We start from the raw sequence: 19,209 nt of genomic DNA, 5'->3' as shown, positions 1-19,209 counted from the left end.
TGATGTCAGAGAAAGAGGAGCATAGAGAGCTGTGAGAACCTGTCTTGCTGTATATATCCCCATGAATTAGGCAAGAACTAGATGCCATTTACCTCATAACCCTCTCATCAAGGGCATAATCTGTCTTAAGAGTAGCTTGAGCTGACAATTAGGTGCCCCATACCAGTTTTGCTTGAGAGAAAGGGTGTCATATAGACAAGCAAATGGGATTGCTGATTCTAGATTACTTGAGGGGCTTTGTGGGGCGGAGTGGTTTTTCCTTCTCTATGCATCATACATCAAAAGGTTTTGACATTCCTATGTGGAAAAAGGGGTTCCTAAGAGCCACCACATACCTAGCTAGTTGCGGTCCCGTTACCCCCAACCGCAACTAGCCAGGTATGCAATCCCTCCCTTGTAGAAGCTTGACATGATGATGTAGCTCAGAATGTGGCAATTATAATGAGGATCCGTTTTGAGCTTGTGATAATATTGTGTTTTGAGCTTGTTTGGATTAGTTTTGATAGGCTATTGTGATGTGTTTTGAGCTTATTTGGGTTAGTTTCGATAGGCTATTCATTGTTGTAACAATGTGGGCAACAAGCCTTTTTACTAAGAATGTTTATGCCTATTGTGTCCACTAGTCTTTCTGATATACTACATGTATACCATGATGTATACTACATGTATACCATGCTTGGGAAAGGATAACTGCTGTGATGGGCCTTATTTATAGCCCTAGGGACACGACCTTCCTATCCTAGCAGGGTTTTGTAATCTCTGACTTTGCTTGTTTTGAGGAGATGTCCAACCATGCTTGGGAAATGATAACTGTTGTGATGGGCCTTGTAGCCCTAGGGATACGATCTTCCTATCCAAGCTGGGTTTTGTTATCTCTTGTTTGCTTTTTATCCTATGTTTTCTCGAGCATAAGTTTATTATAGTAAGCTCCAAGTATCACTTGTTCGAGGAGATGTTTAACCATACTAGGGAAATAATAAGTGATGTGATGGGTCTTTTTGGCCCAGCCTGGCCCGATCTTCCTTTCCAGGCAGGGTTTTGTAGTCTCTCTCTCTGTAGCCTACTTATGTTTGTAGACTCAGAGTCAGCTTGAATTCCCCTTCAATTCACATGAGCCAAGTGACACCTTTGCACCACTTCATAACGTACATCTAGCTATACTTTACTGGAAGATCTAGTTTATGTATGTGCCCATAATAAATATAAAACTTTGAGATAACAATATTAAGTGAACATAGTTTTCTTTCACCCTATGAATATGCTTGTAAACCATATAGCACTATCGTATCCCTGCTCTACCCTTAGAAATAATAGACACATGTTTTTGCTAAACTAAGTCTTATGCATCTTTGGAAGATTTTGATACGAAGGTATTCTATAATTAAATCTCCTTGCACTTTCTACTCTTTGCAGCTTTCTAATTAAATCTCCTTGACTATGCTTATGGTTCTTGAATATAATTTATTTCCACCATAGATAAAAGTCTACTTCCCTTTGAGTAATGCTTTTTTTTTCCCGTTTGATGTATAACCTTTGATATGTAACTTTAATATATAGATGGATTATTTTCTATTTATGTCTATGTTTCAGGAAGCCATAATGAATAATTTAAGGAGATGTCAGTGCAATTATAAGTGTAGGCATTCAACCCTTGGTTATCATAATGTTACTAGACAAACTTACTTTGCACACAGTCGCAAGGATATGAATGGGATAATACATTCATCAGTTTTGGCTCAACAAGAAGGTCAAAATTCTACTAACAATGATGTTTCTATGAGTGAAGATAACCCTCCTATGGATCAACCATCATCTCACTCTTTGCCTAGACGCAGGCGTTTGTGGTGTACATGCAGGACATATTGTGGAGGTGGACGTATGGTTCCTCACTCAACATATGCAAGACACATGAAATTTGAGGAAAGATTTAAGAGTCTCGCTACTAATCTTGGTTTACATGACTCTCAAGGACTACCACAAGATGACATTCTACTAGAGCATAATGACATGGGAGATGAGGTCCATAATGACCCATCAGATGAGATTGGCAATTTAGACGAAAGGGAGGATAATGAGGTGGAACCACAACATGAAGCGTTCGAGATGGATGATGTTGAACCATCTTTACTTGACAAAATCCTTCAAAGAATAATTCAATTGCAAGCACTTTGGGATGAGCATCAAGCTTCAATTGAGTTTCAAGATAAAATGCTTAAAATTCTTTTTGGTGATATGGTCAGTTCTGATCCCCCCCAAGCACATATGGACAATATATATATGCCAAGCTTAGCCAAACTACTAGTGCAAATGCCTAACACATGGGATGGAGACTTGAATGGTATAAATATTCCTACTTGTTGGGAGAAACTTGGTATCATGTTCACACAGCTAGGTATGGTTAACTCCCAACGTTACAGGGTATGCCAAGGAAGTGAGAGCTCTATTCATGCACCATTGCTTTATCAGCCAAGCAAGGAGGATAACTACATTAGAGACACAATTGAATGCTTGTGTAACACCAGAAAAGGAGGAAGGAAGAAGTTAAAGCGTGATTGTTCACAATGTTGTGAAAAGTGTTCCAAGTTTCTCTATCGAGAAAAGATATGCTCTCTTTTGACTATGTCTCCATTAGAGAACAATTGCGTCTACTAACTAGAAGTAGAACTCTATGCCATGAATTGTTGGAAATGTGGAGAAATAAAAACAAATGGTTAATACAGGTGAATACACTTTGTGATTCTACAATAAATGAGTTTTGGGTTGGTACAAAATGCAAAAGTGTAAATGATTTTTGGAATCCTGAATCATACTTTGAGCTTCCATTGATATGTAATAACATGCATTGCAAACAAGTCTATACAGCTTGGCCTTCTACCCAAAGGTCACCATTGCTTAATCATTCATGGGATGATATTGAGAGTGCCTACAAGTTTATCTGCAAATCATGCCGAACTCACATACATGGGTACAAAAGGATTTGTAAGATACACTTTATTATCATGCTCGTCTTTTTAATTAATATAAATGAAATTTGATACATGTTACTAAAATGTGGTGTGTTTTGTGATAAATAGGGTGATCCACGCAATTTCGCATTCTTATTACATTGGGATGGATTCCAAGCCTCAAAGACAACCCAGAAGAATTGTGGAGTTGTTGAAATCAAAATTCTCAATGTTGGAAAGAGCTTCCTTATTGGAGTTATACTGGTTTTATTTATTCCATTCAGTTGCAAAAAAGTTATTGGAAGCTCTAGTAAACTCTTTCACATATTCATGCAGCTATTGATAGATGAATTAGAAAGTCTATTTGTTGATGGATTTGAAGTAGACTTCAATCATCCAGTTACACAGATTGTTGAGCATGAAAATTCTCTTAGTCGAAGATTCATTGGACGTGCTATCCTAATGATGGTAACTGGAGACCATCCAGCTCAGTGCAAGATTGGATCTTTCAAAGATGGTAGTCAATTGTTTTGTCATAGAGACAAAGCAATAGCCACTTTGGAGGGTGAGGGCTCAGGACGTTACTTGTATGGTCAAAATAGATTCCAGTTGAGATATAGACCAATTAAAAGATCAACCAATGAAATGCTTAGTTCTTTGACTATGGCAGAGCGAGCCCTCACCCAAGCAGAAAGAGAAGAGATTTTGAAAGATGCGGGACTTTCTGGTAGATCATGCTTGTGGAGACTATATGAACTCTATGGCTTTGATTTATCCCTAGACCTTGTATATGATTGTATGCATATTTTGGCTCTAAATTTTTTCTCAAAATATATATGTTCTCTAGTAAGGACTGTGGATAACAGGATGAAAGTAAAAATTGATGAGACAACACATCGTGTCACTAAAGTAACACTATACTCTATTCGTTATGGTCGCAGGCCAAGATATCCTAGTAAGTATTGTGAGAGCTACAAGGCTGAGGAAAATCAAAAGTGAATTCAATGGTGTTTGCCTTATGTACTATGTGAGATTGAAGGTATTTCGAAGGTATTCTATGACCTAGGATTGATTCTGATAGACATTGCTCATGCTTTTTACAACTACACTCGCGACAATGGTTGGTCTAGAGAAAATATAGACACTTTGAGAGATTTGCTTGGTTCATGGAGAGTAAGCTCTGAGGAGCTCTTAGGATCAAACTCAGCTCCTTTGGAACATGTTGCAAGTATAAATATTTTTTATTTTCTTAGTTTTTTCATTTATATAGCAATTATATTTCACTTTAATCGTATATATTTTCTTGCCTTACTAAATGTAGGTTTTGGAGAATTCTTGGATGACATTATTCGACATGGTAGTCATGATGCTTTCTGGTGTTATATTTATGAGCGTATAGTCTTAGTATATGTCAATATCAAAACAAATAACAAAGATAATGAGATTTCTTATGCAAACTACCAAAGACGAAGATTCTTTACATGGATATTTATGCATATTACAAAAGACCAACGTGACAGACTTATGCCGTATCAAAGGATGACAAGAGAACTTCACAAAGCTTTACTACCACCTGATGGATACTTAGTGGATTCTAATAGGTACGATGAATGTCCAGAATGGCATGCATCAGGTCTCATGCATGTATCATGTGTGGAGAATGCAAAAGAAATATGGAGTTTTTTAGAAAAGGCTAATGATTGTGCATGCAAAAGAGTGGCTCTAACAAAGGGAATAACCATAGGAGCAAAGAAGTTAAGACGCAGAGATGCAACTAATGAAGAAAAGAGATATGTTCATCATAGCTTCAACATAGAGGTGGAAACAGTGACAGAATATAAAAAGGTTTTTCTAAAGGGAGAAGTTTATAAAGTGGGAGATAAAGTGGTGGTAAGATGCGATGAAGACTCTAGAGTGGACATAGATGTTGGCCATTGAAAAGCATGCATATCATCATTTTTTTTGTTTGAATGCAATGGTGAAGTGAAACTATTTTTTGGAGCTTATTACTACAGACAATGTATTGTGGTTGAAAGTGGCCATGAAAGTCTAGTTGTGGATACCACTACAGGTATAAGTGTCTTGCAAAATGGTTTTGTTCCATTTCCATGGGATTGTATTAGACCAATACAATCATTGTTACACAAATTTATTCCACTTCAACATGGAAACAATATCATCGCATATGAGACAAAAGATTTGAGACCAAGGTCACGTTTGATTAAGATAGGTTGCATCGGTTGCATTCCTCCTTGGCTAGAGGAAAATGATATTGTCTATATGAAGTCTCATCTAGATGCTTTATGTGAGCCAAATGACCTCAAATGTGCGGTTATAAGAGCAGTACACTATGAAATGAAGTAAGTAAAAGTGGGATGGCTAACTAATGTACACTTGCAAGAAAATATTTGGAAAGTGAGAATAGAGGATCAAGATTGGAAGGATTGGTGGCTATGTAATTCCACAAAAAAGCAATGGCAAGTACTCAAAACAAAAGCAATTGCAATTGACAACAAAAGAAAGATTGTACCTACCATGTGGCGTTCGCATGAGCATGAGGCAACAATGTTATGACGGTAGGTTTATTGAAGTCTTTTGTTTTGTATTGCTTAATGTAATTTACATTTTCAAACATTATGACGGTATGTTTATTGAAGTCTTTTGTTTTGTATTGCTTAATGTGATATACATTTTCAAACATACATTGCAAATACTTTCTTATTGTTACCATGCCTATGTAGGTTTGCCATGTCGACTTCTAATCTAGAGATGATGGCTCTTTTGAAAAAAATGATGAGTGAGGATCCCAAACTACTTGGGCTTGTGGATTCAGTTGTGGAAGAAGTGAAAGGTAACTAACTCTAATAACTAAATTTATACCTAATTTTATTACTATTTTATGTGTTCTAATCCAAGTGCTAAGGAATTAAGTGATTTAGTTTGATATAGTACTTCTTTTTAAAAAATATAAGTCTCTTATGTTTCTAAACTTTGGTTTATTATGTGTACATAAAGGTAACAAAATCAGAAATGCAGGTACAAGAGATAATGGAACAATGAAAGCTAAGGAGGTCATTGGCCCTAATGTCTCTTCAAATCACGATACAGGTATATGTCTTTATTTCTACTAAACTTTGAAAATTTAAATCTGTACATATATTACATCTTGCTTTATTAGGTGATTCATTTTGAGATTAACTAGCTTTAATTAGTCTCTTTGCCAAATTTAAAATGTTCATAGTTATTCATATCTTTAAACTTTGAGTAATTGTGTGTATATATATAAACATAGATAAAATAACAACAAAACGTGGGAAAAGAGGTAATGTAAGAAAGGGAGATAAGGAGGTTACTTGCGATAATGTTTCTTCAAGTCAAGATGCAGGTACCAACTTTAAGGATCAAAAACTTGTACAAATTTGGTGACCCAAATTGATACACAATATCTAATTACTTTCTTTTGTGTTATTGAAAATTTTCATAACCTTGTATTATCGTTAGCTTTGGTTAACTCTATGTATATATAGGTAAACAAGTTACTAAAGATGACACAAGAGACAATGTAAGAAAGGAAGACATTGAGATTGCTTGCCTTAACACTTCTTCAAGCCAAGAATCAGGTATTATCAGCTTTCTTATGTTGATAATGAGCTATTTTTTGAAATGGTTATACTAACTAATGATATTTGATCACTTGAGTATCAATAGGAGTGATACGCATACCATCATATGATGATATCTATCGGCCACCCATGTTGAAATTTAGAGAAGAGGGTAGACTTTATGGAAAAAAGCTCTTGGCTGAATACTTTAAAAGTCAACACACTGTCATGCTCGAAAATTATCATCGAGTACATAGGTGATTTGAATCCTTAAACCCAGATGATCTACGTTATAAAAATGCGGATAAAAAGTATATCATGAAAATTATATCAGAGAATCACCATGAGATTTTACCATTGAAGTTTACTGGATGTGAGTACATATGGAGAGAGAATGACATATATGACTGGTGGAAGGGTACAAAGCAAGATGAAAGAAAGTATTTGAAGAAAAAAGATTCTTTAAAGAAGGTAAGTTGATTGTTACTTTTTTTAATTGGCTTTCCTAATATTTGAGGTGTAGATTCTTAGTTATTGAACTTTTAATCTTATGACATATAGAGAGAATTATCCACATCTCTTGGAGTGGATGATATAGATAAGCTTCAAAATGTATCAAATGACATAACATCATCAATGGTAAGATGATTTATAAGTTTGATATCATAAGTGTAGGATTGGCTCTTTTTCTCCCATACTCATTTAGGGGTGTCTATTGATGGCAGAGTGAACCATATGTTGCTACTATTGATTCTAATCAACTTGATGTATACATTCCTAGCATGGATGATATTGCGAATGAACAAGGTTTGAAAAAGGTATCTTATAATCTTATATGTTTATCATTTTTGTACTTGATTCCATATATTTTGAACATTTGATGTATACACATGATCTTATTTTGTTGATGTAGCCTCTTGAAGAAAGTAGCTCCTTTGAAGGACAACAATACAAGCAAACAGATTTATCATTGCAGGTAATGCTTTTGAGCTCATATCTAATAACTTTCTTTAAGAATGTCTCTTATACAGATACTTATACATTAACTTTCATTTCCCATAGATGAATATGTTCGTGGAGGAAGAAAAGAGCTTTGAAGAATTTCAATGTTATACATCCGATGACGTTCTTTGCTTTATATTAAATTTAAGATTAACCATATGATTCATGTTCTTAACAGTATCTTATCCTTTACATGCTTAAAATGTAGGATGTTGAAAATGAAGATGAGACACTTGATATGGAAAATTGTGCCAGCTTTTCAAAGTTATTGTCACATGGTTTAGACAAAATAATGTACTCAACTAAACGTCAAGAAACTCTGGAACAAAGTATCCATAGTTCAAGCAATGATAAGGTATGTAACTTTTTTTTCTATATAAATGTTTTTAATGTGATTACTAATTTTAGTTTTGAATGTAGGCTAATCCAAATGATGACATTAATGAAACATCTCGAAAAAGTCAAAGAAAGAGGAAGGTATTTGATATATGTTTGTGAGAGAACAATAGCGTCATAGTTTAGTGAATAACTAAATATATGATTTATTATATAACTATTTATTTTATGTGTTGACTAGCCAAGTGAGAAGATGAAGGATATTTTGCAACAAAGGAGCATGAAATGAGGTACCAGTATCAATGAAAAAGAACCAAAGGTGCTAGATGTAAATGTTTATATTTTTGTTTATGTCATACATGAAAAGCATAATCTACTCTTTTTATTTTATTTAAATTAGGAATTTAAAGATCTCCCAAACCAAGGCATTGAGATTAACATTTCAAATGATACTCAAATTATAACTTTATTGTTAATTTATATTTTAATTAGATATATATAATTGTAGTCATGTAGTTGAATTTGTAGCTTTGAGATTAACATTTCAAATGATGCTTAAAGGGTAGGTTTATAGTTTATATATATATATATATAATAGTCATGTAGTTAAATTTATGGCTTTTCATATTATAATTCGTGTCATTTAATTATCCATACATAGTATAATAAGTTACTTATTCTCTTTTAGTTATTCAATGCAGGTTAATATGACAAAAGAGAACATGGAAACCATACTTTTGAAGTATGTTGGTGTGCCTACAATTCATGATATGTACTTTTCTTTAAAGAGTACATACATGAATCTCCAAAAGATTGAAGCTAGCTTTCGAGTCTTGATTAAGGATACAAAGAAGCCAACAAGTGATGATATGATTAAGGAGATTGTTTATTGGCTACTAGGAAATGGCAAAGTTGTATTAAACAAAAATAGCAATGTGCTTAGTCTAGATGATGTGGAAGTTTTAGCGTAACTTCTACTTTGAGTTAAGAATTTATTGCTTTTCAACATATTGGAGATTTGAGGGATTACTCAAATATTTATTACTTTGGAACATATTGGAGATTTAAGGGATAAAACATTCAAGACACACATGTTGCTTAATTAGTTTTTAGTTCTATGCTCCTTTAAAAGTATTTTCATTTTTCTTTTGGCTGCTAGAAGTAGATGTTGATGTCTTAATTTGTTTAATCTATTTTGATCATTAGATGTATGTTATTGATCCTTACTTAGAAATGATGACATTCTCTATATAAATTTCTAGTTAAAAATTTATTGTGTAATTTCTTGTTTGATATCAGCATGTCTAAGAGTAAGGGCAAAGTAGATAAATTGATAAGGAAAAAAGAGAATTCCCACGAAATTCCGTAGTTGAAAGTACATATAAGTAGGGAATGCAAAAAATAGGAAAAATGAGAGATTTCCTAGTGAGAGTACCTAGGGAATCACATCTAGAATTTTTTTCCTATATATGGAATATTTCTTATATAGGAATTATTCCCTACATAGAAAATTCTGTATTTTCCTATGTATGAAATATTTCCTACATAGAAAAGGTCTTATGTGATTCCCTACTTATTCTCACTAGGAAATGTCCCATTTTCCCTAGTTTTTACTTTCCCCACTTATATGTATTTTCAACTAGGGAATTCCATGGGGAATTCTCTTTTTTTCCTATATGGGGATCGATTGAAAGTTCCTTGTGTACGTGGAGCAATTGGTGCCTCCAGGTTTGCCTCGGCAACAACATGACCTTCGGCGCCTCGAGTGCTTCGCCGTGTCATCCGTGTCGGCTGCCAAGAAAGATGCCGCTGAAACTACTCTCTACTTCCGCAGCGTGGCCGACGGAAAGAAGGTGCTGGCCATGACGTCCTGCCGTGGCAAACCTTTCTGGAGGTGGCTCCCCAGCTGCCCTTACCGAACCATGGTGAACTCCATGGGCTGCGTCTGGAAGCCCAGGTTCGAGGCCCTCCGTGGTAATAACCACCACTAACGCAGCCTCCGCAACAGCATCACTCGCTCTTCTACCTAGCTAATAATTGCTCAATGGTACTCTGCGTCACAGGCGGCGGAGCGAATGGGTCTCTCCAGATCGTCTCTCTCCAGACCACTTTTGTGTTAAGCCTTCTAGATCTTCTTGTACTGGGTGGGCTCTTCCTTTTTGGGGCATTTAGACACCACGCCATCCCACCTAATTATTTCGACAGGTATAACCGTATTGTATCCTCCATTCCAATGTCGAAGGTGGTCGACCGATCGATCGTTCAAACAGTTACAATCTCTCTCTCTCCCCCCTATCGACTCTAGTGTTTTCTATCGTTGACAAAAGTATTAAATAATGTCCGAAGCGATGGAGTACCATCCTGCCTCTGATATTGCAGTCGGCCTCCTGCGCCATGCATTCGTGCGTGTACGTCTCGTCACGATCCACCTCCATCAGATTAATTGCACGTACTTATTCAAATGCGAAGCTATATATACCTTTGTCCTTACCTTCTCGAAACCATCATTATCAACTTGAATTGAGAAATAGAGAATTGTGATAAACATCATCTTTATCTTATCCTCATTGTACCTTTAATTCTCTATTACATAAAAGTAGGGAATCACATCCTTATAATTCTTTATGTAGGGATTTTCAAAGTAATGTGGGGAATGCTCTATATTCCCTATTATAAGATGTAGGGAACGTAGGGACTTTCAAAGGAATGTAGGGAATGCTCTATATTCCCTATTATAAGATGTAGGGAATGCAATTTCCTAGTTATAGATAGGGAATACGTACTTGTCTACATAGGAAATATTGGAGAATTTCTTATATTTCACCAAATTGCCTATGTGGGGAAAGATTGAAAGTTCCTTGTGGTACTGCATAGGCATGCGGAAAGGCTCCTTCCAGACGAGCTCGCCCCATGGCAGCTCGTTCACACGTGTCAGCGAGTAGATATGGATCTCCAGGATTGACTCGATCTCCTCCTCCTCCTCCTCTTCGGACTCATCCTCTAGGCTTGACTCAATCTCCTCCTCCACTTCGTCGGGCTCATCCTCTAATTCCTCGTCCTCGGACTCATCCTCTAACTCCTGTCGATGGTCTTCCAGCTCACCTTGTTCCTGCCGAGCTTCTTCGTCTTCCAAGTCCACCTCGTGCTCATCTGATTCGTTATAAATGAAAGACCTAACGCCATACACGAGGTACAAGGTGGTAGAATCCGGGCTCCCCACCAGCCTAACTAAGAGGCGGCGACGTGGGTCCGTTGGGATGTTTTGCACGGAGCCCGGCTCCCCGGGTACATCGGGAAGGGAAAAAAGCTTGCAATGCAGACCAGTAGCCCCGTCGATTTCAGTCCGTGGAGCAAAAAATACGCTGCCCTCGGGAGGGACCATGACCACTAGCTTGCGAAGAAAGGCGTGTGGCACCCAGTAGCAGCCCTTCCATAGAACCAAGCCCTGCCCTGCACCCGTGTCCTCTTCAAGCACCTCCCAACCAGCTGCTGCACCATCGCTGCTAATGCATTCCAGGCCCGTGTGCAACACCTCCATCGTTCGTCCCCTCATCCTGCCTTCGTTTATGAAGGCGAGACTGTTGCGGTTGCTACCCAGGGCCAGCATTCTCTGGCTTGGGAAGTCGCCCCCCACGAAACAAGCCGCCCATCTGGAGCCTGCATCGCTGATGAGGTTGCACATTGGAAGCTCCTTGATCTCGCCAGTGAGGGGATTGAAGGAGTACAGTCTGCTTCAGCTCTGGCCATTTTCTGCAATCTCCCGGCATGTAACCACCAGGGTTCCTGCGTGTGTGCAGCGGAACGTGCAGCTCCTCTTGGTGCGCCGGGGCACACCAACCTCACCATTAAGAGTAAACCTTTCGCTGGACTTTAGCTTTGCGTTGAGAGCCACTCGCCCCCATCTCCGGGACTGGAAGTTGAATACAGCCAGGAAGCCCCAGCTTGGGTCATACACGGACAACAGCTGCCACGGAATATTCCCTCGTCCGTACAGCCGAGGCCTATCGTTCAGGCAGCGAATCAAGGCAAATTTCACATGAGCATCTTCGTCAGCCTAGCCTGTACGATCGAAGAGAAGGTTGGGCTGGGACAGCAGCTCCCTCCATCGCTGGGAAACGCACCGTAGCCTCACCAGGCTACAAACGCATGGCAGCCTCTTCAAAATCTCGTGAGTGACTTCCGGTGGCAGTCCAGCAGGACTCACTGAGTAGTACGCATCAGCTATTCTGCTAGTAGGATCACTAGCTTGCCTTGATCGCCGGCCCTGCAAGCCCGTCTTTAGGATAGTGTTGTGTTTCTGCTCCTGCACGACACTTAAGTTTTGTCTGCCTGTCATAGATCTCGATACTTCATCACCTAGTAATGAATAAGATGGGAGCTGGAAACCCGAACCATTCAGGGCAAGATCATGAAGTCTTATACTAAGGCCGTTGGGATCCTCTTCTGCGCTCTGCTTCCGCACAGGTCTCCGGACCCGCCGATCATTGACCTCTTCCATGCTAAATCTTCCCTTCTTCCACCTCTCGCTCCAGCCAGATTAATCGCTGATTCACCAGTGTGGCACGAGACCAACCACCGGCCATGCGCCACTGGGCATCCGCTCCTATATATGCATGACGGCAGTATCTGGGTTTCTCGCGGACTCCACTCGAATCTCGAGCGACCGGTCTAGAACCCCAATCCCGAACCCCACCCAAGAGAATCTCGTTTAGTCGAAACAATCATAATAATTAATGTCTCGTGTCTCAACCCCATCCAAGAGAGCCTCATTTAGTCGACACAATCATAATAATTATTGCCTGGTGTCTCAACCCTAAGTCTAAGGGGCCTTGCGGCAGCCCTAGCTGGAGGTTGCGTGAACCCATGGGTCCTTGGCACATGCCACAACAGCGAGGCCGGCTAAGCTATTTTAGAGGGGAACATATTCTTACGTCTCATATTCATGTGAAACCATATAGGGGGAAGGGTTTTGTACACCGCACAGTAGACTAGGATTCGAGAATCTAGAACAAGTGTATTAACATATAAACTTCACCCCAATGATAAATTGTTTGAGAAGAAGGGTATAGTTTTTTGTGCGAACCTAAAAAAGGCACGACAATAAATTTATAAGACTATGCTCACTATTTTAATGTGAAGTCCCTCTTGATTACCCCATAATGTTAACATCTTTCACATACCAACTGCAATTTTTCTAGACACTACACATATTCCATGATTATCTGAATATGAAAGCATATCACATCAACTACCATCCAAGCTCACTATGGATCCTAGCAAGTACTATTCTTATATGGCCATGGTTATCTTTATGACAATGGAGTAGTCACTTGTACTCATTCTCCCCTTGCAATCATCTATCTAATGGACACCTCCTGACATGAATGTTTGATATATTTTTGTACTTATCTTTAATATGAACATGTAGCATCATTATGTGCATGGCAATAGCAAGAGTCAACTCATTTTCATGAAGTTTCATGCACTTGCACATGTCTTACTATGAATTAGGCATAATAGCTACATATGTGAATCAACGAGACAACCCAAACGTTTCTAGCTCATGTAGTTGTAAGGATGAGGCTTGAAATTGTGTAAGTTTTATAGATTGAGTTGATGAGATACTCAACATAAGAGTGATCACTTGATCAAATGACCTAGAATATGATAGAAATTCGCATGTGGCTAGGTATACATCACAACATGTTAGAGGATATGCTCGAGTATTGAGAATATAGAGCATATTGCCTACATACTCAAAATATTAACTCAACCATTCAAATGGGTAATATATTTCAATGCATGGAAAAGTAGAATGAAGTGAAATTAATGGTGGGATTATTTCGAAGAAAAAAATGTACTTAAGAAAGAAATGTACATAAGGAGCTTACATCTCCATGGACAATGGTAGCCCTTACATGAGGTTTGATATGTGTTAACCGTGTCAGGGATGGCCTTAACTTTAGACCTTGAAATGAACTAGGTGTGCCATCATCAAGCTGATCACTCTCTAGTTGTCATTCTTTATCATAGTTCAACAAGAAATCTTTAATATTTACATTGGTGCTCTTAGCTATATATATCCCAAGTGTTTCTAAAAGCCCTATTCTACATGGTATCAGAGCTAAGTTGGAAGAATTCTAAGCTTTTTCTTAGTGTGCATGAATAAAACATACATTCTCTCTCTCTCTCTCTCTCTCTCTCTCTCTCTCTCTCTCTCTCTCTCTCTCTCTCTCTCTCTCTCTCTCTCTCTCTCTCTCTCTCTCTTAGCTCTCTCTTCATTCTTTCCTTAGCAACGTTGAAAAGGAAAAGATGAAAAATGAAAACTAGTGATCACATCTCTTACCATATGCTCCACATTTGAAAATGCAAAAGTTTTGTATGCAATTTTATATTTTAGATGGGTTATTCATTCAATGAGGAAATCTATTGGATAATCACATGAGGCTATATCTTGAAGTCCCATTCAAGAAAAACATGTTATTATGCTCCAAGTTCTTTCACACTATGGTAGCTCGTGTCAATATGCATGAGCTTAAAACTAATGTTAAGCCCATATGCTATGGGAATCCCCAACTAGTGAATTACATGTTTCAAATGTCATGGTAGGGCATCCTAGGCATGCACATATGATTTCCATATATATAACTAGGAAATTTTATTATCCACATCTTAAACTAGGGATTTATAGATCATATAACTAGGGAATCATATTTTTCACCTAGCATATTAGGGAATTGTAGGCTATACAACTAGGGAATTCGATTCCCCACATTTAGACTACGGAATTAAAAATATCTATATCAATAATATATACTTAATGGGAGATTACAAATAGTCATACCAAGATATAATTTGTGAAAAGTGGTCACCAAGCAAATTAGGCTTAAAATAATACGACATTTCTTCTCATCCCTTTTTACAAAATTTGGCAAAACTCTTCTACTTACTCCCCTAAAGATTATTTGGTGGTGCACCAAGCCCCATGAAGGTAACTATATTGATAAACAGTTTAATATTGAGCACCATGTGACCTAGGTCAATATTTATGAAAATTAGGAGCCTATTGCATGTGTCATTTGTGCATCTTCTTCTACACATTTCTAGTGCATGTGCATTGCTAAAAGAGATGAAAAGGATCCTCTTTTCCATAAGGCTAATGTCCTAAAATAAGTATCCATATACTTGTCTACCTCTATGGAAAACTTCAGCATAACTAACCTCCAAAGAAACATATAAAACTTACAGAGAATGATGTTGCATTCCAACAGGTTAAAATTCTTATAATAGAAAATGTGATAGATATCAAAAACCCAAGCCAAATGGGTTAGTTTCTCAATGCACATGTGCTAAGAGGTAACCATTAAAAAAGTAGATACAAAGGTACCTTGCTAATTTCTTGCAGTAATTGTATAGGTTTTCCAAATTTTGATATCCTTTTGAGAATTAATAGGACAATTTAATTTTTTCATTAATAACAATTATATCTACCTTGAAGCCCAACACATTCAATCAAAATAGAAAATTTAGGCGATGAATCAATTCTCATGACAACACCTAGCAAATCTTGAGTATCTCAAGCTATGGCTATTGTTTTTCATGTTTCTCATGGTCAAATACCATCTAAGAAGGAGGTTCCACAATGGCTCAAATACAAATTTATTGGAAAGGGCATTGTTCATGTTTAGTTGGGTTCAGACATACCCCACTATATTTCTTAGTTAATGAGCTCCTCTCTTGGGGAAGATAGTCTTACAATAACACAAGATCATTCACTTAGTTGGTATCAACACAAGGTAAAGTATAAATAACATAAATGAGGACCCTAATGAGCAAAACCACAATACACTTTATAGAGTGGCATGGATATTCCTAGCACCTCCTCTTCATACTTAATAAATGCTATAGTAACAAGTGATTGATGCTACAACCATGAATACTCAAGTCTCACACATAGACTAGATATGCTTTGAAGAGAACACAAAGAGGATTGAACAATTATGAACCGTGGGATAAGAAAACAGCTTCCCACATGTGGTAGCTCATCAAAGTCCAACAGTTTCTCAAAGCTTCAAGAAGACCATTCAATAGCTGTATCATTTAGAAGGCTGCATAATGTCAAAGAAGATTCAAGCCTTGAGCTATTGATCATACCAACGACTAGACTCACAAATCATCCATAAGAACATGAAGACCATTCAATAGTTGTAGCATTTTGAAGGCCACATAATGTCAAAGAAGACTCAAGCCTCGCGCTATTGATCATAGCAATGACGATACTCACAAATCATCCCTAAGAATATGCACTTGACTTCATGAAATCAATAGTTGTAGCATTTGGAAGGCCACTTAATGTCAAAGAAGATTCAAGCCTCGAGCCATTGATCATAGCAATGATGAGACTCAAAACCATCCCTAAGAACATGCACTTGACTTCAGGAAACCAACTACAACAAATATATACTTGAGAAGCACCAATCAACCAAGAACATTAAGTGGGAAATTAAGTTGACTATATGAAATGAAATGAAACAAATTTACACTTGCAAAGCACCAATCAAAAAGCATTCCTCAAGATGAATGTAAAATATTTTATGGGAAGGCACTAATTGGCCCCCTCAATTACTAGTTTCCACATCAAATCTCACATCCTCTGTGATTTTGTGTGTGCATGTTTGTTTGAGTGTGATGACCATCTACCTTTGTAAGTTTCTCCTCCTTTGCACATTCTTGTCCCAACAGTTATAGGATTAATTTGAAGAAAAACCCTAATGGATCATCAAGCATAGCCCTAATTACTCAAATGAAAATGGCATATCTTCTTGATACATGTTTGACCAATTTATTTGACATTTTAGCATGCTTATCGTACACGCATATGATATGGAGCTTTTTCACAACTGCACCACGTAATTTACACATTAAAGAAATGGATTTTATCATATCTCCTTCAAATTATCCTCTAAGGATGCTCTTATTGGTATGATATAATGCAATAGTCCTTTATTTCAACCCTTTTGTAGCTAAAGAAAGTATCATTGCAACAATCTTCCCTATGATAAAACCTTGAGAATTCATTTAACCACCAGCCTCACACAAGTTACCTATTTGGGCCTTCATTTTTAGGGTCTATCTAAGATAAAATGAATTGCTAAGAATTGGTCATCTCCTTATCTTGAAATCGTGTAGCTATATAATGATTTTTACTCTTCTTGTTAGTTCAAATTACATGATAGCTTTTGAGGGGCTATCTATTGTTGTTAGATGCAGGGGTTTCTTATTTTCATTGAAATATTGAAGGGTTTTATGTGGTTCATGACCTTACTCTCATTGAAGCCAAAATACATATTTTTATCCTCATGAACCTTACTCCATATGCAGGTACTCCATTTGCAGGTACTCCACGTGCTCCACGTGCATTGACTGAAGCACAAGCATCTGCAGAAGCACGTGCATCTGCAGAAGCTTGTGCGTCCAGCGAGGCAGAGGGCAGTTGACAGAGAGGAAGGAGGGAGAGTCGAGGGGGAGGATGAGGGTTGTGTGGGGGTTGCCTAGGAGGTGGTGAGCGATCACCCTCGCCAGTAGATCATGTAGAGGAGGTTATACGCCATTACTATAGAGTTACAGATGCCGGTGGCATCTTTCATGATGATGAGGGAAGGGATGTAATGGCGTACATGAGGAGCGTCGAGCATGCGACGTATAAAGATTGTTTCATTGCCTTCAAAAATCAGAAAAGCGGCTTGTGGCAGGAGGTGTTGAGGGCAGTCCTTAGGAGATACCCAAATCCTGAGGGTCAGTGATTCTCAGATGATTGGGGACGTACAAAAGTGAGGGATATGCTTCACAACAAAATATCCCACCTCATGACACGGGCCAGGGACTCATTGCGGAGGCTGGAGGAGGGGCGTGGAGCCTACAGCCAACCACCTATGTGCCACCGTGTAGAGTAGAAGAAAGCCAAGAAGAAAGCAGCTGAGAAAGTGAAGAGTCGCCAGCACGCAGAGGCGCGACGGATCCAAATGGAAATAATGGGATCGTCACATTACGGATCGGGCGGCAGAGAGTCGTAGGAGGCAGTGTTTGTAAGTATATTTTGATTTCTAGTTTTTTTTAATGTATATTTTTTTAAATTATTTATATATTTTAGTCTAATATATTGTGATGTCTAATTGTTTGTATATCTCTAAATGTTTTGCAGACTACCATCGTTGGTAGGACACCTACCCCTAAAGAGGTAGGTTACCATCGAGGCCATAACCGCGCAACGACATGGCTTCACTTTTATGAGGAGGGTCTCATCACTGAGGACCAATACAACCGGGCCATGAGGATTCGACAGCCAGAGGAGGTATGTTTTCCTTACTTTCCTATTAAAAGTATAACTAATTAGAACTTTTTCTCCACCTTGTCTATGTAAGCAACCCTGATCTTTTGTGTGTGTAGGCAAACCCTGATGTGGAGCACAGTAAGGAGGGGGATAGCGACGCTAGTAGCCATGGTGGTACTAGGGAGGATGTTTCCTCTTCAGATTCGTAGAGGAGCACCATACCTCCTCATGAGGCCTTCTTTTCTTGTATATGTATGATATCTCTTTGAGCCTACTGCTTGCGGCCACGCTTTAGGTCGCAAGCACTCAAAACTTCCCTTGTAAATGCTTTGATATATAATGAATACATGGACTTTCACTTTCAATTCTCGTGCCCGTAAGATACATTGTCTTTTTCCCAAATACACAATCTGATGTATGGGGGGGGGGAAAAAAAAACCAGCAACCACATGCTCTCTGGTTTTTTTTTCCAGTTCTGTTTTGCGCGTCTATCAGCGCGTCTAAATTGCAGGTAATTCGCGTTTATTCGCACGTCTATAATACAGACTACACGCGCTCATACACGCGCTGCATAATTCAAATTAAAAAATAAAATTAAATATCTTTTTTAGAAAAATACATTTTTTGTTTTCCGTTCGCGTCTATTAGTGCTTGTAAAAGTGCGTCTAAAAGCTTGTCTATATGTGCATGTATATGTGCGTCTATTGCGCGTCTATTTGTGCGTGTAAACTCGTCGATACATGCGATTATGGACGCATAATCATAGACACACAAATACACGGGCGGATAGACGCGCCCGTAAGTTTTTCTCTGTATTCAAAAATTGCGTCTAAATGTGCGTGTATGAGGCTTTTTTGTTGTAGTGCATGTTGACCATGACATTTATATTCCTTTTGATATTTAGTATCAATAGACCTAATCATCATAATCTTGGACCTCCATGCTATGGAACCTTGGTTTATGACATGAGCAACTATTTTGATCAAAAGAACAA

At 38.1% G+C, this 19,209-nt stretch overlaps 1 protein-coding gene across 1 annotated transcript in view; it reads left to right on the top strand.

The window, feature by feature from the left end:
* LOC148030723 (uncharacterized) overlaps window positions 1–19,209 on the top strand; it is a 61,725-nt gene that overhangs the window by 13,752 nt on the left and 28,764 nt on the right. The window contains exons 5-6 of the mRNA XM_087687411.1: window positions 7,461–7,523; window positions 7,758–7,904. Coding sequence (XP_087543537.1) covers window positions 7,461–7,523; window positions 7,758–7,904 — 210 coding nt within the window. The remainder of the gene's footprint in view (window positions 1–7,460; window positions 7,524–7,757; window positions 7,905–19,209) is intronic.

Source organism: Lygodium microphyllum, chromosome 10, assembly GCF_053477565.2.
Source record: "Lygodium microphyllum isolate KBCC chromosome 10, Lygodium_microphyllum_v1.1.10, whole genome shotgun sequence".
Lineage (NCBI taxonomy): Eukaryota > Viridiplantae > Streptophyta > Polypodiopsida > Schizaeales > Lygodiaceae > Lygodium > Lygodium microphyllum.
The sequence above is the reverse complement of the archived record's forward strand: the minus strand, read 5'-3'. Positions and strand labels throughout refer to the sequence as shown.